Here is a 21180-nt window from a genome sequence, read left to right on the forward strand (position 1 = left end):
TGAAAGGGATCTAGGTTAAAGGCCAGAAAACCAACCAGAAAACGATGGCCGTGCGTAAGGGAACACACGCCAGAAAAGCTATCAGTGACGAGAATGTCCGAAGAGACAATCTGTCAGGCTTTCCGAGACAGAAGTCACAGGGTATGCCAGAACAGAGCCTGTGAATGAAGATAATTACAGACCTCCCAAAGCAGAAAGTCCGGGTGAAATACGAAGAGAAGGAAGTGTGTGCGCCCTGAGGTATTAGCGGGATACCCAAACGCATGCGTTCCGCGGCAGAACACTCACTGAGGACCACTCGTTGGAACCGAGGGGTCTGTGACCCTCCGAAATGTCATGCAGGTGTTGCACAGAAGAGCACGTGTACGCGCATTTAAGAAGGATGCAGGGCTGGGTGGAAGAGGGCAGGAGTCCACTGCTGGCACCAAATTCTCAAAAGGACGCGTGGATTCCATTTCATTGGAAATATGGATCTCAGGTGCAGGATCACGGCTGTAAACGTGGGAGCCGTCAGCATAAGACAGTTAAGAGAAAACTACAATATCCCACAGAATCCTCAGTTTTTTGAAGGTATACCATGTACGGAAAAAACCCAGAGACCGCCAAGAGCACGCCCTTGCGGAAGAAACGGAAGGGAGAGCAGTCCGCGATGAACAGAGACTACAGTACCAAAAGGAAGAAAGCAGAGGCAGGCTGTGCCCCAGGAGAAGAAACCTAAACCAGAAACAAGCCAATGATGATGGAAGCAGCATTTCCAGGAGATCAGAGCAGACACCAACAGATTTCACCAGATAAAAATGGAAGCGGGTGGAGGAGAGCAAAGGGAAGGAACAGAGATAAAAATGAACACCAGGAGAAAGAAAGTGGCGTCCAATGGAAGGTTTATCCAAGAGAAAGAAGAGGGGCGCCGGGCTGGCTCAGTTGGGTGGGAAGTGCGACTCTTGATCTCGGGGTTGTGAGCTCAAGCCCTACGTTGGGTGCGGACATAAACATTGGTTTTTTTTAATTAAAAAAGAAAAAAAAGAAGAAAGTCTGTGTGTGACTATGGACAGAAAATAACTTAAAAATTTACACCAATTTTTTGGACGATTTCAAGTCTTCAACTAAACAAGTAATATAAACAACATCCAATTTCAAATCCTGACGTATCTTCCCACATACGAGCAGAAAAGCCTCAAGTCCAGCTGAGCGCTGCAGGGCTAACACCCAGATGGGACAGATACACACAGCGTTTTCACAGCAATCAGTAAAAAATTCGCTCAATACTCATTTCCAGTACAGCCTCGAGCTGCAAGTCGTGGACAGCCCTCCATGTAGCGGACGGCCCTTCAGAGACCCTTAACCAGCCGGCAGCATCCTCTGCGGCTCCGGTCTCTACTCTGTGCTGTCCTCGCCCAGCACCTGTCCCCAGGGCCACATGCTTGTCTGCTCCACAACGTGAAAAGTTATCCGTTACATTTGGGTTCTCTCCTGGTTCTTCCTGGCTTTCTACAAATGGGTTACTCCTGATAATACTACAATCATTTTTTTATTAATTATTTTTCCGTGTGTATTGGGGGGGAGGGGTGGGCAACAGTATCATTACAATTTCTAACTCTTGAAGAAATTATTTTGGAATGTTTAAAACACTCAATACAGAACTTTTAAACCTTCCTTATTTCTACAAAAACTTAAGTTTTATTTCTGTTACAGCATCACTCAAAAGAGTTGGACAGATTTTCAACCAAATAGAGAGGGATTTAACCAGAGAGGTTGTGATGAAAACAAAATTCATTTCGGAAGGGCCTTCCTCAAGGGCCACGCATTTACACACAGAACGTGGTGAAAGATCCCCGTCTGTCTGTCTTTCAGAGGAACATGACACACATATCAAGACAACATGGAAAATACGAAGAGTGTTTCAAATGTGGATCCAAATCAAAGGTCACAGGAAGAAACTCTAGCTTGCCATGGAGCAAATGTTTGTCAACTGGAAGAATCCATCTGTAGGACGGTTATCAGCTCTCTGTAATAAACAAGTGACCTACTAGTGATTAAAAATAACAGGGGTGCCTGAGTGGCTCAGTTGGTTGGGCGTCTGACTTCGGCTCAGGTCATGATCTCATGATTTGTGGGTTCGAGCCCTGCGTCAGGCTCTGTGCTGACAGACAGCTCTAGCCTGGGACCTGTCTAGGATTTTGTGTCTCCCTCTCTCTCTGCTCCTCCCCTGCTCATGCTCTGTCTCTCAAAAGTAAATAGACATTAAACAAACAAACAAACAAAAGGCAATGTCAACATCTCCAAAAACTTTTCATTTGTTTAAAGTGGAAGGCCTGGGAGAACCTGGATGGCTCAGTTAGTTAAGCATCCAACTCTTGATTTTGACTCAGGTCATGATCTCATGGTTTGTGAGATGGAGACCCGAGTCAGGCTCTGCACTGACAGCGTGGAGCCCGCTTGGGATTCATATTCTCTCTGTCTCTGTCTCTGTCTCTCTCTCTCTTTCTCTCTCTGTCTCCCCCCCCCCCCCCCCCGATCACACTCTCTCCTACTCTCTCTCTCAAAATAAATAAAAGATAAAATAAAATAAAATAAAATGGAACACCTGGTTTCACTAATTCAGTTTTAGTTGCTGAATGTATATAAAACTCTTTTGTTACAAGTTTGGTAGCTTATAGTTCAGCAACTCTGCTAATTCAGGAGAAAAAAAAACTATACCTAATTGAGGCTGTGTTACAATTTCAAATCTATTTCTTTATAAAGGGCATTGAAGCAACGAGATGATACTATTGATCTCACTGAACGAGCGATTTAATCATGAACAGAGTGAGTTTGTATCCTTTACTAAGCTCTATGGTAGTATCTCGAGATCAGAGACTTCTCCGAACAGCCAACGCGACGCCAACTTTCTAGTTAAATTAGTTATGTGAAAGCCGTAATGACCACAGATCAATCTATAACCACTATAAAAATAAGACTCCGTGAAGTGAAAGTCATTTCGTATGCTGCTAAGTGACTTTTAAATGGCTGACAAGACACAATCTACTTCCTATACCAGGATGCTCGCGGGCCTTCCGCAGTAGAAAGAAAAACTACAAATAACAACTTTTAAATTTACCTTCTTTGAATTTCCAATTCTTCTTGTGATGGGCCATTTTGAACTTGGGCAGGTAGCTGTGAATTTTGTCTAGGCAATGTTGGCCCTAAAAAGGGAGGAAAACATTATAGATGAACATTATCTTTATAGCTAGCTGGACAGAGGAGATAAAATCATGAGAAGAATAACATAAAACCATCACATATTTACAAATGTATCTTCTTTTTTGTTTAGCAAAATAAAATATAAGCTTTACATAACACACAGCAAATGAAAGACTGCGACATAATACTGCCATCATCCCCAGAAGGCTTACTTGAAACAAATGGAAAACACCAACAATAAAGGAAAATAAACATTTACATATGAAGAGCTTGAGGAAAACAAGTGTTCAATGAGCATCTGAATAGGCGCCTGAGCTTGGCATTTTCTAGGACAATGAGACATTCTCTTCAGGGTACTTATTCATGAAGTGGGGAGGGAGAACTTAAATGAAAAAAATCAGAATTCAAAAACTCACCTAAATAGAACACTGGAAATGAAAAACAGGAGAGAGAGAGCATGAGAACCTTATTACTAGGATGAAGTATGCTAATGCATTTATCAAATTTGCCCAATTTAAGCTGCCATTCTTATTTACTGGCTTGGCATTTCCAGCACTGGTGAAAACAAACATTTGCTAAACTTCTAAACAGAATTAGCCTACTTCTCTGAATTTTTAATGTAACAGAGGTAATCTTAGCAACTTTTCATTTGGGGTAAAAAACAAAACCCCCCCCCAAAAAAAACAAAAACCAAAAACCCTGCGTTCAAACCAACACGGCTCTGTCACGAGAAACTAATGACCCTTCATTCCCACGTACCATGTACAATGCAGACCCATTTTTAGCATCTTATAAAGAATGCCATTAAATATGGGACATTTTAATGTCACTGGATATAAAAATTAAATGTATCATGAGAGAAATGAACACTGGACCTAATATGCAACGCCCACGGTTAAAACAGAACAATCTTGAACTCTAACCCAGTAAACAAAAGAATCCAGTAAACAAGTAAATCTAGTGTGTCAGCAAATGCCCCTAACAGATATTGTGAAAGTGTTCTGTAGACCACTACTACAAGAAAGAGTTGATGGACAAACACTTCTGTGTACTAACGCCAATGCTCGTATCTCTAAGTTAACAGCACAAGAGCACCAACTGTGTGCCGTAGAGTGAAGTGACCCTCACAACTAGAAGGACATGGCAATATAATAATACAGTACTGGTAGGTCCCAAATGTAGAAAAGCAGATGCTTTGATCTAAACTTACCTACTAAATTTTTTCCTCATCTCTTTCCCCATTTCTAGATTAATCATGTAATTTGTCTTTTGGAGGACAAATTACATGACAACTGCAGTGATGTATTTCATTAGATTTCCTAACAGTCTGCTATTTTGATAACCACATAAAGGAAGTATTAAAATGTATTAACCCCATGTCATCAGCAACAACAAAAAAATCAAAAAGCTTTTTAAATTAAACACGCACTTAAATCTGCATAAACAAAAAATAAAACTTGTCTAGCAACCAGCCTGGAATTCTTTCCTTCTCTTGGGAATGAACATACTGATGTTAAAAACAGACTATCACATTAAGCCATACACTAATGTCTAATACTTTTATGAGGAGAAGATGTCTCACCTCTTTGGCAGAAGGAGGGAGAAAATAGAAGATCAGGGTGGGGGTAAACCTGAGAAAATAGAAACTATTTGGGGGAAGCATTTTTTTATAATCCAAAGTTACATCTTTCCAAAAATATTAAATGTTGAGCATGTAGCTTGGGCAACTCACGAGACCATTATGGTTTAACTCTTTTTTAAAATACTGTTTATTTAAATGAAAGCCTGATGCTGCTCGAATAACTAAACAGCTGGATGCCAGCAGGCCAGAGAGACTAGTCCGGCACCCACTTCCACCTCCACGGGTGCGCCAGACTGCTCACACCCAGAGCAAGCACGTGTTACCTCCACTGTCGTGCCAACAGAGGAAATTCACCAACAGAAATCTATTGATACAAGTTTTAACTCAAATATGTAAATTTAAGGAAAAGGTGTCAAAATTTCAACTCAATCCTGATTTTATTAAACAGATTTGAAAAAAAACAAAAACAAAAGTTCGATAGAACTCGAAAAAGCTTGAATGAGAAAAAAGTATTTTTTAAAAGGAATGTACAGAAACTGTTTTGGTTTTTTTCTAAGTTAAAAACTTAATGAATTTTTTTTAAAAGCAGGTTTTAAGAATGTGGGAAATATTTTCTGGCTGGTATCATTAATTATAAAGATAACGTACTACAGTTTATTCGTGCAGCTAAAACAGGAAAACTTCAAGGAAAATCCTTTTAAAATGAGGGGAATTTTGATCCGAGAAAAACTCTAAAGATGATTTTCTACACGGTTCTTTGTGATAACGGGCAGCTGGTCTCTCCATAGACCTCTGCACGGTGGCCGGAGAGGAGAAGCCGTCTCCCTGGCGTCTTCTCGTACTTCTATTTACTTTAGTTGTTTTGTTGGCTTCTTCTCCATTAGTACTGTCAAGTCATGACAGTGACACGCTGAAATTCATGTGCATTTAAAAATAATGTAAATATACTGAAAGCGATGGACAGGAGAGTTCTGGGTCAATTATGAACTCCGGTATACGAGGTCATGCTTCCTGTCAGCCCGCTGGGTTCTACAACTGGTCAATTACAGCAACATGAGACGGCAACTATGACCAATCACGGCTGCCAGCTGCCATTGTATTTTCTGTAATGTAACAATTATCTTACTTTTCACGTGGGTCATATTCCTAAATGGGTACCTGTCTTCTCAGAGAATGCAAAAAAGGCACTTTCCTACGCAGCGGGTGAATCATGAGCTCTGAGCTCGTGTGCTGGCTGACTGTTCTCCTCCGGGAGAAAGTAAGAGGAGAAACCAGGGAGCCGGGAAAGTAAGAGGAGAAACCAGGGAGCCGGGAAAGTAAGAGGAGAAACCAGGGAGCCCGCTTCGCTCCCCCTGGAGCGTCATAAAGAACAGCGGCGATATTCGAGGATTAGTTCCTCTGTTTTATTACCACAGCCAAAGACAAGTGCTGATATTAATTTGTCCTGGCTACAATTCACGTAGCAGAGATGTGACTTAGTTTCTGATAAAGAAAATGTGTCCATGTCGCTGCTATGTTCTCTATAAATGATGGAAATCAGAGTGAAGGGTCCTGGAAACGAGGACTTCATACTGAGTTTTGGCTAATGCACATCCACCTGCCACCACGTTTTAATTTTCACAAATGTAGTTTTCACACTTAGCCACAGACTATTTAAAAACACAGGACTAAAAGACCAATAGGTGCTATGATACACAATACAATCAAGTGTAAACTTAGCAATGTGGTCATTATATTGTTGTACACAGATCGATTAAAGGTAATAATGGGGAAAATCTGCTTTTTAACACATTATTTTTACAACTTAAAAATTCATCTTTATTAAGGGCAAATCAATCTTCTCTCTGCAGTTGGGTTAATTGTATCTATTATTCTGCATGTGGAACTCAACACGGTAAGTAGCAAAGTACAGAACACCAAGTAGGTTCTCAGAATGAAGTAAAAAAAAAAAAGTCCTCTAATAACAGCAATACGAATAATAACTCATGGCTAGTTCAAAAGGTGGCCTAGAAGAACCCCCAGGAGGAGGCAGAGAATCACAGGTGAGATAAACCCCGGGGAAGACGGGGGCTCGCGAGGGGCCACACCCCCCAGGCTCACTGCTGTCTCGGTCTCCCCTGAACAATCCCAGAATGTTAACTTCAGGTGATTAAGAAATACATCCGAGTTTTCATTTTTGGAAATTTCTAACACATGCTTCTTTGCCTCAACCAGCAAGTACATAAATTTGAAAATAATTCTCTTTATAGCTAAAGAAACAATATCAGAAATACTGAAGAATCACATCAAAAACTGAGTCACATGGATAAGTACATACACACAGCTGAACTGCTCATCTAAAATTTGAGCAGTAGGTCACTTTATGATTTTCTCTCTCGTAAGATAATCGGGCCAGTCAGGTATACAGGAGTAAAAAAAGATATATATACAGGAGCCAATAAAAAAGAAGTTTTAAGAATTACAAGTCACTTTTTGAACTTGGGTTTTCAAACTGGAAAGTGTGAGAATCAAATGATACAAACGACTCGGACGAAGGTTTGTGTGTGCGTGTGCGTGCCTCTGGGGGTGTGTGCGCACGCGGCCCTCTGCTCGGGTAAGGGTACGAAGATGCACCTGTCTGACTACCTGTAACCCGGGGCAGCTGAGCGGCACAGCCGGCTGCTGCGTGCGAACGGCACACATGTGCGCACGCGTGTGCACAGGAGCGGAAGAGCACTCGCTAGGCCCAAACCCACTCCTCGGCAACAGGTGCCTAACCTAGTGAGGGAAGAAGGCCGTCCCTCCCAAGCCAGCCCGGTGAAGCAGCAATGGCTTACGTCTGCCTCACGACATGGGTCACCTCAAACTTCATTCCTGAGCAAAAGCTCCCTTCAGATAAGGCACGTTCCTCAAAACACACTACGGTGGGTGTAATGCTGTCCCTGAAATTGTAAATTAAAAGACTGCTTCAAACAAAAGAGTTAAAAACAGAAACAAAAACCCCTCTCGTTCATGTTGGAAGAACTGAAGAGGAATTCGTTTTAAGACTCTCATTCTAACCAAATCCCCACTAAGAAGCCAACTCAAAAGCTGCCCAAATCACCTACGTGGGCCCCAACAGTATCACAACATGAAACAGTAGCCGCTGTGGATCCCAAACACCACAAACCAGACTATGGCCTACGGAAACAAAAGTTATGGAAATGTGCAAGTAGTATGTACCACAGCTTGAAAAAGTAATGTAAACATAATGTTGCTTACCACAGAAAATACATCGCAAATTAGTGCTGTCCTGGGTAGCAGCAACCTTGCTCTGGGCTGCAACAGACACCTTGGTGTTAGAAGCTTCAAAGGACAACGGGGCCATCTGAAGAACTTCACACAAACTAAAAGGTGCTTTGAAAGGTTCAAAATGTTTTTATACATACGTCCTATCTAGATCCTCATTCTGGAAGCTCTGTAATTTAATAAAAACGTATCTTCTTTAATATAAATTTGAAAAAGAATTTTTATGTGTAATCTTATTTGTGGAAAAACCCTGTAATAAGCCACAGACCAAACGATGCCCTTAGAGCTTGTGTTCCGGGTGACACAATCAGAGAGTGCGATCCATTTACATTTTACGATTATGTTTTAGAAAGTAAATGGAACGGTTTATGAGGTCAAGACCCAAGGCTGAGTTCGTTCCATGGAATTACTGCTCATTTAGAAGACTTGACGGCTGAGAAACATTCTGGAGAAATGCTCACGATGAGCTCAGCGTAAGATGGACTCAGTTCCACTAGTTGAAAAAGACAAAAGACGTTGTAAACAGCCTGGAGAAATTAAAGTGTCTTATTAAAGTCACTGATGTAAATCAGAACATCTTCGTTTGCTTTGCACTTTGAAACGCATCAAAAAACTATTGTTTTAAGAAGCCACATTTTGTTCTTTTTTTTTCCTCAATGTGTATATATACTTGACAAGATATCATATTAAAAACGTGTGGCCACATCAAACAGTCATTTAATATTTAGGTTATCTACATTAAAATTTACCTTAAGTAATAATGAAATAAATTCCCTTTAAGAGAAAAAACTCAACAAGAAGGTGGTAATTTATGAAAAGGGGAAGAAAGGGTTACATAAAATCAAGGTGATGCTCAAAAGTGGGGTAGAAAAAACAAAATTAGTATTTTTCTTAGGATTACATTAATGACATCGAAAACTTTACATCAATAATTTTCTATAAAATCCCCAAGAAATTCTTTTCAGCATGGGAAATATTTTCCTTTTCCATTGGTATTAACCAAAATCAACGAACAGATTAAAACATACTGGCTTAAGGAAGACTGCATAAAGGCTAACAAGACGGTATTTTAGATTTCCCCTAAACTGTGCTCTTTAGGTAACACGATTAATACTAAAAAAGTCTCCACAGAATCAGAACAAACCAACTTATATTTAAAGATTGTACATCTGAACATGGTAATAAATCTTATATAATCAGGAGAATTTATCATTTTTAGAAATTAGATTTAATATAATCCAATTAAGTTTAAATCTTGCTTTAAAAACAATACATACAGCAGATATTTTCAAACAGAAACAGAATAAATAAGATTGATAAAAGGCACCTTTGCTAAGTACCTCCAACAACCCACTCGAGGCCTGTGAGAGCCGCAGGCACAACATTACTGTAATGACAGAAGAGACCACAGGCATGCATATAACATGTCTACCAAGTCAAGCACATCACTGCAGAGGAGAGAAACGATTTAGGAAATTGTCAATAATTCTATTTCAAGTTTAAACTTTAAAAGAACCTGTCTTACCGATGTCTGTAAATGACACTTCTAATAAAGCCTTTATTAAATAAACATGCCTGGTCTTCAGCTTTTATTCTTCAGTTCCTTTAATTCATATTTAAAGGAAAAAAGAGTCAGGGAAATATAAAAACTCACAAGGAAAACCTGAGAAATGATGTCGCCTCTGACAGCAAAGAAACTGCCACATTCCAGTACCGATCATTTCGGCAGAGTCATCTGACAAATTGTCAGAATGCAGGTGAACCGTTAGGACTGCGTGAGACAGAACATTTTCAACCAGAAACGTCTGTGCTTGTCACAGTTTACGCTATCACGCCTCACGCTTGCGCTTGGGACCCTCAGGCACCTGCTTTCCAGGACCCGGGGGTGCTCCCCGCCAGCTCGCGGCCACCTCTCCATCCTACTGCAGTTCCCCTTCCCCGAGACACTGAATAATTCATTCAGTCACATGCATACGCCTGCAGGCACTTCCTGCTGAACTCTGATGCTCACTGGGGAGGGGGGAGGAGGAGGAGGAGGGAGGAGCGTGGGAAGGAGCACTCACTGTCCGGTGCCGGGAGGCCCGCAGCGCAAGCAGGGTCACGGCTGCCATCAGTACCCCGGGCACCGCGCATGTGCCTCCGCAACAGCGGCTCTCCCCGCGTCGGCCTCGCTGTGAACGGGCTCCGAGCCGGGAGAAGAAAGGACGGGCCCTCCAGGAAAGCATCAACTGAGGAGTAGGTTAAGGGGAATCAAGAAAGCAAAACTGAGCATCTCTATTTGACTTCCGGAGAAGAAAACTGACGACGTGTATCAGCTACTCTGACCACAGAACGGTCTCGTCGTGGCTGTTTGCTCATTTCTAACGTGGTCTGGAAGGCAGCGATCCCTCAGGCTCGGCCTTTCGCCACTCTCTCCCCGTAGGTGTTCGTACGAGTGGCGCAACGGTGAAGGCCGGGTCAGACAGCAGTAGCGAAAATGAGAGGCGGGTCAAATCGATGGGCATGACTACATTTTCCCGCTAGATGTGATCACTACAGCAGACCCGTAGCATCCCATCCCACGGCCACTTGTAAAGGGGATATTACCCATCTCGTCATTTCTTCTGAGGATTAAATGAGATCGTTTGCCTAAAGCCAGTTTTAATTTGATTTACTCTCTGGAAAGCTGATCTGTCGAGTGAGCACACATCACCAGCTTCCAAATGAGCAGTGTTCATGCTTCTGACCATCAGTAAGGGCCCCCCGGTATTTCCCTCGTGGTTGCAAAGTCCTACTACATACACTGAAGGGAATGAAAGCAAACGTGTGTGTGTCTGTTCTAAGGCGTCCAGAACCGAACGCAGGGAGACACTGCGCTGCCTGCGTCAGAAACAACACGAAACAAAAACACGTACCACGGGAATGCCGACTGCTGCAGCCACTACAGAAACAGTATGGAGGGTCCTCAAAAATTAAAAACAGAACTACCCTAACTTCCGGCAATCCCGCTTCCAGGTACATATCCAAAGGAAAGGAAAACATGGTATCCAGGGAATACCCACACTCCTCAGTTTGCTGCAGCATCACTCACAACAGTCGAGACACGGAAACTACCTGAGACGAAAGAACAAAGAAGATGCAGTGTGTGTGTGTGTGTGTGTAATACTCCATTCCACAACACGATGTGGAACACTACTCAGCCATAAGAGGAAAATCCTGTCATTGGCAACAACATGGATGGACCCTGCGGGCATTATGCTACGTGAAATGAGCCAGGTGGAGAAAGAGACCACGTGGCATCACTTGTACGGTGACTTAAAACAAACAAACACACTTGGGGCGCTTGGGTGGCTCAGGTGGTTGGGCATCTGACTTCAGCTCAGGTCATGATCTCACAGTTTATGAGTTGAGCCCTGCGTTGGGCTCTGTGCTGACAGCTCGGAGCCTGGAGCCTGCTTTGGATTCTGGGTCTCCCTCTTTCTCTGCCCCTTCCCCGCTCACACTCGGTCTCTGTCTCAAAAATAAACAAATGTTAAAAAAAAAAAACAAAAACCACCAAACTCATAGAAACAGTAGAAAAGTGGTTGCCAGGGCCCATGGGGGTAAATAGGGAGAGGTTGGTAAAAAGGTACAAACTTTCAGCTGCAAGATGAGTAAAGACTGAGACTCTAATGTAAAACATGGTGACTACAGTTTCATAGCACTGTACTGTATAAATGAAATTTGCCAACTCACCAAAATCATAAAAAAACAAAAAAAAGAGGTAAGATGATGGATGTGTTAACTAACTAGATGGGAGAAATCCTTTCACAATATATACTATATCAGATCATCATGACATACACTTTAAATATCTTACACAATTTTATTTTTCAGTAATACCTCAATAAAACTGGATGTATACACGTGTGTGTGTGTGTGTGTGTGTGTGTGTCAGACTGCAGGGCTCCGTGCCAGAAGAGGTGAGAAAAGAGTAAACTGTGTTCAGAGGGATGGCATTTTTCAAGTGGCGCTTTAATACATTTTCAAAAAGCTCTTCCTCTTAAAATATGTGGTTTTTAACAAAAGAAAATCTTTACCTATCTCAGGAATTGGAGCACCACGCATCTAAAGCCACACCTGGAACAGCGCCCACAGCCGCACTGCTCTCCCGTCCGTGTGCTGTGTCTCAGGCAACACTGCACATGTGATGGGCTTCCCCTGCCTCTCTTCATCTCTTCGCTCTTTCCCCAACTTACAGCCTCAAAGGCATTTTATTTCCTTCTAAGCAAAAACGTGAGTGAGAACAGCTGCTAACAGCTCACAGACTGCCGATCATTTACTAGAGGCCAGAACGGCGACAGTCTCCATGTGCTCCCAGCCCAGCACCCGATCCGCCGTGGAGGCTCTGCCTCCGGCCAAAGAAGCCTCAAGAGTCAACCGGAAGTAGTGGCCCGGTCCTGCCACCTGCTAACACTTGTGTAAAGGCAGGAGTGACCCACGTCCCACATCCTCTTCCCTGCAGAGCTGAGCCGTCCAGCAGACCAGCTGACAACCTCCCCCCTGCCTCGGTCACTAAAGACATTATTATTAAGTATGTGCACGGCCAAGCAGAAGACTATTGTCAAAAACCCGACCAGCGTTTGCTGGAGTACTGGCTAACTCTTCAGCCCGCATGGTGATCTCAGGTGCACAAACTAGAAACCTCGGGCCCTCCGCACCCATTCCTTTCTACTACTATCGGTTAACCTACTTGCAACCCCGTAATCTCTCGAACAGTCTCCACTGCCACGGGTCATGTACCATGACCTCTTGTCCACACTGGTGGTTTTCAAAGTGGGACACATTTCTCCAGAATGCTAAACATACACTGGGGTGGGCAAGAGAACAGCATTTCTATTTCTGCTCATTTTTCTCTCATCCTTTTTCTTGCTTTCTTAATGTTTTATCGTGTACTCCGTATGTCCACACCGAAGTGCATATACTGAACCATACACACACCCGGAGCAGGGGAGAAGCTCAAATACGAAGATACCAGCAGCCTGGGCGATGACGACAGCATCACTGGACGAAGCTGCCCATTCTGATCTCGGTACCTCCCCTTCCCCACGGCAGCCAGTGAGACCCTAACGACCGAACCAGACGGAATTGCCTGCCTTGGTAAAATTTCTTCCACTGCTTCTCACTGCTCTTAAGATAAATAGCAAACTCCAGTGCCTTCTCTCCGTGACATGACCACTGCCCATCTCACCCAGTCCATACTCTGTCTCCCGATGGTCCAGGCACACTGGTCTTTCCATCTTTCAGATGTGCTCCCCCTATGTCCCTCCCTCCACAGGGCCACCTCACACGCAGAAGGCCCACGCCATTCTTCTCGTGGTGTGGTCGGCGGGAGTATTTCCTTTTGAGCCAACTAGAACTTGTGAGCAGCCAACACTCAACTGGAGTCCCTATTACCCCCAGACAAGTAAGAGAACTACCCCCTTCACCAGGAGCGCTTTCCCCTACTTCAAGTTTTATCATGTATGTTTTTTTCTGTTAGCCACTTAAAAAATCTGAAAGGAGATAATAAACATAAATATAAACTTAGATAATTATCAGAATTTCTAAGAAAGATGAAGAATCTATCTAAAGACTTAGGAGAAAGGTTTTAGTATAATATTGCAATTAGGCAAAGTGGTCCAAACTTACACTTGGATGAGAGAGAGACAGAGAGAATGGACTTGCGACAGCCCACAAAACTGAAGTCGGGTGGGGGTGATGGTAAAGACGTGCAGTTCCGTGGGCAAGGTTCATGGGGGGGGGGGGCGCACTCAGTGACATGAGGATGTCTCAGATCGTTTGTAAGGAAAGTCACAACTTTGCTCGCTTATCCACATGTAGAGCTGAAAGTCTTGTCACCACGAGAAGTGTTTTCATTCTAAATGTACAATATGGAGACTTTCAAACACCAAGTCTCTTCCCTACTTTTACAGGAGAAAAAGAACGAACAGAACCAGAACCAATAAAAGTACACAGTTTCTAAGCTAATGCTCTTGGATGTGGGGAAAAAATGAAGGCAAGGCAATTCTGGGCAGGAAAACTGAGCTCAGAGACAAAAGAGGATGAATGTCAGAGACTTCACCAATCGGTCATGCATTCACCTCTATGTACAGCTTGGCACGGAAAATTACTGCACAATTCTGCCATAACTCACCAAGTTTTTAAATGCTGGGGGTATAAAAAAATCATTCATTCATTCATTCATTCATTCATTCATTCATTCAGAGAGTGCGCTCACACAGGAATGCTAAGGCGGGGGATGGGGGGGTTGGGTGGGGAGAATCTCAAGTAGGCACGCCCAGCACGGAGCCTGATGTGGGGCTCAATCCCACGACCCTGGGGTCGTAACATGAGCCAAAATCAAGCAGCAGACTCTTAACCAGCTGAGCCACCCAGGCACCCCAGAGATTAAGTAATCTCTGCACTCAAAGTGGGGCTCGAACTCATAACCCCGAGATCAAGAGTCGCACGTTCCACTCACAGAGCCAGCCAGGTGCCTCTAAAATGTTCAGTTTTTTTAAACTAAAGAATCCGTGGAAGGCTTTTTGCTTTGCTCTGAAGCTCTTTATTTTAAAAAACTGCTAAGATCCATGGGGCACCTGGGTGGCTCCATCGGTGAAGCGTCCGACTTCAGCCAGGTCACGATCTCGCGGTCCGTGAGTTCGAGTCCCGCGTCAGGCTCTGGGCTGATGGCCCGGAGCCCGGAGCCTGCTTCCGATTCTGTGTCTCCCTCTCTCTCTGCCCCTCCCCTTCTTGTGCTCTCCCTCTCTCTCAAAAATAAACATTAAAAAAATTTTTAACTGCTAAGATTCAGTCATCACTTTTACTGTACACCAGTCACACAACTTTAAAATGAGGAAGCCAACTGCTGAAGCGTGCAAATCCACTGGCACGGTGAAAAAAGCACACCTGGACACAGGAGACACGCTGTTTACTAGCATTTACTTATCACACTGCCAGGCAGGACACATGCTCTTAGAAGACGGCTGAACCTTGAAAACATCACACTAACTTCGGTCCTATCAACACAAGGTCCACCCCGAGTGCCATCTGCGGAAGAGACCAGAGACCCGCTCCCGGTCACCTTCAGGCTGGGCAAGTGTGACTCAAGGCTTAAGTGTAGAAGACCGGTGAGCCTGAGGGAGTAAGGAAAAGGAATTCTTCTACGGCAGCACCACGGTAAAGAGCAGAACAGGGTTTGTAAAGGAACCTCCTCCCTGTAAACGTGTCTCTTCCTACACAAATGACACCGTCATAACCAAATACCCCTGAGAATTTCCAGAAAACAGAGGTCATCTGTTTCCTGCGAGAATTTTCTCAGATGTTGTAGAAGCCCACGGAAACAACAGGTCTACTCACGAGGACTATTCCTGGTTCCTCCGCACGAGAGTACGCTGTTGGCTCACGCCACCTGACCCCGCTGCTCTGTCCCACGCGTGGGACTTGGGCTGCCTCACAGACACTTCTGACCACGTCTGTCTTCTCTGCCCAGGTCACAGCCCCTTCGGTCGACTATTTTAAATTACTCGCTTTCGTTTCCCTCATAGCACGCAACCTAGTACCTTATTAGGAAAACAAATACTTTTCTTCTTTGACATTATGAGACCACCTGCCTCTTAGGAGTTTTTTATGGATTACCCAAACAATATTCTTTATGGATAAAATACCGATTTTAAAGATACCACTGTTTAATACCATCTTCAAAAAATGGATTAGAATTTTCCTATCTTGCCTACAACATAAAACAGGAATGCCCGAGGTTCACCCACACGCACGGCACTAACGTGCTGGATACAAACACAGACGGACAAGCCCACAGCCCACAGGCCACTGCCACACTTCCAGGCGGATGAGAGCACAGCCGACTCCCAACCATTACATCTGCACAGCAGGCCTGGGGGCCACTGTGGGTTGTGACGGTCTCCCCAAAGAAGTGGATCCTACGGTTCATTTCTTACCATTAATGAACAGAATAGACTCTATTCGATTAAAGCTTCTCTCGGGGCTCCTGCGTGGCTCAGTCAGTTAAGCGTCCGACTTCGGCTCAGGTCATGATCTCACAGTTCACGGTTTTGAGTCCCGTGTCGGGCTCTGCGCTGACAGCTCAGAGCCTGGAGCCTGCTTCGGATGCTGTGTCCCCCTCTCTCTGCCCATTCCCCACTCAGTTTCTCTCTCTCAAAAATAAACAAACATAAAAAAAAAAAACCTTTAAAGCTTCTCTCTACCCCCTACATCCGTGTTTACAGATGGAAAAGTCCTATAAAACAGGTATCTGAATTTCTGACATCTAGCAAATGCTTCTCCAATCTATGGGCAACAAGTAGGACTAAAATCAGGACTTCAAGTGAAGTAATTGTACATAGATTACTATTCTCAGGCACTGAAACCAGCAAATCATCAAGGATGACATCCTTGGGTCACTGCAGCACAATTAACTAAACTTAGGCTAAATGCAAAATACGCTGAGAAATGCGGTCCCCCGCTAGACCTGCATCAGGCATTATGAGATGCCTAACCGTCTGACTGCCAGAGAAGCAAAGAAACGAGAAGGAGACGTAGACAGACTGTCATGTCTGCCTGACAGCCAACTTCAGGCTAAAGTAACCTTCGGTAAGACCAGGACATGTAAACTAATCAGAAAAGTCCTATCTGTCCCTTTTAGTCATTCGGTCACATCCATCTTGGAGCGGGACAAGGTATCCTGGGCCTACAATGTATGACGAAGGCCATGCTCGTGAACAGCGCGATATTAGAGTTGAGTTGTGGCCAAGCTGTTTGCTTTCCCAAACAGCAAGTGATCAGGAGCTTGTAAGTCTTGAAGTAACCATTTTCAGTTCATTTATTATAAATAATAATCCCCACATTATATGATCATGTAACCATTCATCTATGATAACATAACCAAGAAGTCACAAACGTACCAGTTAGAAACCGGAAGAACCTGAATTTCTAAGAGGCAGAGCTAGAACAGCAACCACAGATACTCGTGTTGGACAGAAGGTGGTTTCAATCTAATCGCCGGGCAATTTCCGTACGTCAGGCACAAAACAGGGCCACCAGACCTGCATTCTCCCTGTCGTTGACAGATGAGGATGACGGGGGATCAGGACTGGGATCAGGACTGGGCTCCGCCCACTTCTCCGACTGGTGAAGTCCCTCCCTCACACACCCAGCCCGCAGTAAGTCATCCTGATGGCAGGAGAAAAGATACAAAACAGACAAAGAGGGAATAATAACAATAGGAAGAGAGATTTCTCTGTTATAGGCAAAGCAAGGCTTGTATTGAAGACAGAATCCTGCACTAAAGACATCAAAAATATGCAATAATCAATTCTCATCCACTAGCCAGTCTTATCCCACAGGCAAGACGTTTTCACTACGCTGCCGGGAAAAGCTAAAGAGACGCTGGAAATTCTTTTCTCAGTCAACAGTCTCCCTGATGACGGGTTAGGGCAGTCATTCTCAAAAGTTTTGGTCACGGGGCCCCCAAACTCTCTTAAAAATTACTGAAGCCCCTGAAGAGCATTTGCGTGAGTTACAGCTGCTGTCATTTGCTGTATTAAATAGACAATATTTTTCCACTTTTAACTTCTAGTAATTCACTTTAAAAATAGCAATTAAAAATTATCATTATTATTTTCCAAATAAAAAAATATTAGCTATTAGGACAGCATGCTTTTCTATTTTTACAAATCCCTTTAATGTCTGGTTTAGTAGAACACAGCTGCATTATTTCACTCTCGTTCACATTCGGTGTGTTGTGTGCGGCACGCTGTTCCAGCTGAAGTGTAAGGAAAATGGAGTGCCTTACGGACCCCCTGAAAGGGTCTAGGAGAGGGTCCTCAAGGGTCCTCGGAGCACACTTTTTAGATCCCTGAGTTAGGGCTTTCAATTCAAGATTTCTGATGCTGCAGGTAGTTTAGCCCAAAGAAAAGGAGAATATGGAGAACACTCAGGCAGACCTCAATCCAGGCATCAATCCCTCTCATGACACGACACGACACGACACGACACGACACGACACGACACGACACGACACGAAAGGAGTGGTAGCTACAAAGTGAACATTCGAACTTTCCCCCTGGTGACTAAAAAACTAGATACAGAATAATTCCAAGGATTAGTTAGTGTAAATGCTAGAGGGCGGGGTTATCCCAAACAGATGAGAAGGACGGGATACATGAGTCATTATCATTTTCATGAATCCAACAGTCACTTTCTTGTCCCAGAACTTCAAGGCAGTCCTTGTGGGTGAACGTGAGATCAGAGAGCAGAGGTGCAAAGGGAGGCCCAGGGAACAGAACGTACCAGAGGCAGCCTTCCAAGAAAATCTGGCTCGGTGTACCCACTGAAAGTGAGGGTACCTACGTACCATGCTGGGGAGAGCTGAGACCCACCACCCACATCACTTTCCAGAAACCCTCAGTTCCCCCATGGAACCCCAGTTGGGAAGGGCAGAGACACAGGCTGGACACTGAGGCTGCGTGACGGGTGGGGCACAGAAACTAGGAGCCTAGCTCGGCAGCCCCTAGCCTGGTCAACAGCTGGAAACCCTTTGTTACTTTAACCAACACCCTCGACCAGACAGATGTCCAGAGTGAGCCTGTCCAAAGAACTATCTTTCACGAGTAATCAAAGATACATAATGGGTCATGTTTTCAATTCAGGTACTGGGATTGTTTCAACTTTTCTTATCAGTATCTTGGCACAATCACAAAAGCACAAAAAGATCTGAAAATTCCTAAATGTCAACGACAGTCCATTAGAACTTCTGATAGGTTTTAGATTAATTATCTCCACGAAGAGCTGGTAAATTTCAGTCCCAAACAAAGCAGCTCAGGATCTGAATAAGTAGGTGTAACAATGTATGGCACACATTGTTCCCACAACTTTCCAAGACACACAACTTCAGCTGTGTCCCAGTGGTCTTCTGGTGACAGCCTGAAAATCACCGCTCTCATCTGACCAGCATTCTCTTCCATGGAAAAGGACATTCGTATGTAACGCACACGCTAACTCTCTTAATAAATCACTGAACTGTGGGCTTAACATTAACGTATTTGCGCTCTAATTTCATTTTAACATCTAATAAGTTAGTAAGTTTCTTTTCCCTACCGTGAGCTACTTGAAAACAAAACTGTGCCCGTGTGCTTTTCTTTCTAGAACCCAGACTCAGGTTCATAGAGAAATCAGCTTTATGCTGAACTACATTTTCATTTCCATGTCTTTCTCTCAAACCGGGGGCTTTCTTCATCTGACAGTGGGGCCATTTGGTCTGCAAACACGCCGCTCCCCCAGGCTACAGCGGGCGTGGGGCGTGGGAAACGACCGGCTGGGATTTTCTCATGCACACACTCACCTAAGGGGACACGGTGCTGGAACACGGGCTTCCTGCTCAAACTCGCCTGGCCCTCACTGAAATCTCCGGTTTCAGTTTTCCTCTCTTGTCAGGACCCCCAGGCTCCCGCAGCCCCCTTTCCAAACCACCGCCGGTTGCTGGGGTCTGGCTTCATCCACAGGATCCACGTGCTCCCAGCCTCCCACTGAGCGGCATCACGAGGCTCTCAAAGCGATCACACCTACCTTCTGCCCCAGGACAACCCAATCGTTGGCTCCTTCCCTGCCGGGCAGCCTCCCCACCCCGGCACTTACACTGTTACACTGCACGCACTTTTCACACTCAGCTCACAACGCCACCTCAGCAGGAACGCACGCCCAGCTGCTCCGGCGAAAAGCAGCCTCGCTCCCCTTCACGTGGAACTTCTTTCGGATTATAGCTGTGTCTTATCCTACGAGACCAGAAGAAGCCTGGAGGAGATCTGAGTCTAATTACCACCCCTGGCATTTAGATGCACTCATATGATGGATGAATTCGCTAATTTCCTGTGAGGAAATAAAAGCAACGAGGCAGGTCTTCACCAGGGGGTAAAGCCAAGGAAGAAGCTGGAGAAAATTTCAAAGTCTCTCTACCACTTTTTAGTCCTCGAAGTTAATCCACAGAGCAGAATTTTCTAGGAATTTATAAATATCAGCGTTCAAAAGTAACACTTTATATCTCGCTACTGCTAGCGCCTTCATCTCCTGTAATTCCCATAACGATATCCTAACACATTCCCACAAGGGAAACCACTTTGGAGAAGGTGCCCGCCAGAGGAGGAGACATCTTGGGCTCCAACCTAAGTGCTTTCCACCGAATCACAATAAAAGACCGTGACATTTTACTGAAAGACATAAAGCAAAAAACAAATAAATGAAAGTTCCTTTCTTTCCTATTTTCTCACCCTAAAGTGACTTCCCTCAAAAGCCTCTTAAATGCACTCTGAAGATGCCATTTGGGAAGCAGAGGAGTGGCCTGAGGGCCAGGGGACCCAACCCCAGGCCGCCTCCCTCTGGGTCCTCGGCCTCGGGCCTCCTCCGGGTGTGTCTGTCAGGTTATGCAGGGCCTGAGGGAACCCATGTCTCCCCTGCCAATATTTGTGACTAGAAGCCGGGGTCCCAGTTCCTGCAGATCAACCTCACCTTACTGTGAAGACTGACTTCATAAGCAGAAGAGGGCAGGGCAAAAGTGAAGCAGCAGGTGACGGTGACGCCACCTCCAAAAAGACAGTCCCACCGACCCGACCCCAAACCTGAGGAGCAGCTAATGCTTCCTGTTTCTAAAGGTTATCGTGCGAAAAGCAAAGATAGGACGAAACAGGCAGAGAGGGAGAGATTAGGGCCTGAGGTCCCGGGGGGAGGGGGGGGCAGAACACGTATTCTGGAACAATGCTGGGAGCGCTGACCTGGCCGACCTGGCCTAAGGTCCCTCTAAAGAATGTAACAGACCCCACCTGCGCCCCCTCAGGTCCCCCTAGGAATCTGACTGAAGACCTGGCTGCAAATAAGGAGTGGCATAAAACCTGCGCCACACCAGGGACCACGTGGCCACAGACAGGAGCTGAGCAGGACTGCACGACCCAGCCCCTGTGGCTGCCCAGCAGTGAGGGATGAGGGGAGAGGGATGGGAGCCACCAGAACCTTACAGAACAAGGACCCCTGCCTGCTGTCGCGGGCGTTCACTCTCGCGTGTCCCCTCCCTGTAACAAGAGCTTCCGTACTCCTCCTTCCTCATCTTCTACTCGCATCAACTTCTACCTGCTGCTCACTTTACT

At 44.7% G+C, this 21180-nt stretch overlaps 1 protein-coding gene across 11 annotated transcripts in view; it reads right to left on the bottom strand.

Annotated features, from left to right (window-relative positions):
* Window positions 1-21180, bottom strand: part of ENAH (ENAH actin regulator) — a 137050-nt gene that overhangs the window by 32908 nt on the left and 82962 nt on the right. For 4 of the 11 annotated variants that reach the window (XM_045049355.1, XM_023247682.2, XM_023247681.2 and 1 more), the window contains exon 4: window positions 3098-3182. In XM_045049355.1, the coding sequence (XP_044905290.1) occupies window positions 3098-3182 (85 nt within the window). Of the gene's footprint in view, window positions 1-3097; window positions 3183-3596; window positions 3609-8002; window positions 8060-9683; window positions 9898-21180 lie in introns of those variants that run through there. The other 7 variants (XM_045049354.1, XM_045049353.1, XM_023247677.2 and 4 more) reach the window with 5 other exon arrangements.

This window comes from Felis catus, chromosome F1 (assembly GCF_018350175.1).
Source record: "Felis catus isolate Fca126 chromosome F1, F.catus_Fca126_mat1.0, whole genome shotgun sequence".
Taxonomy (NCBI): domain Eukaryota; kingdom Metazoa; phylum Chordata; class Mammalia; order Carnivora; family Felidae; genus Felis; species Felis catus.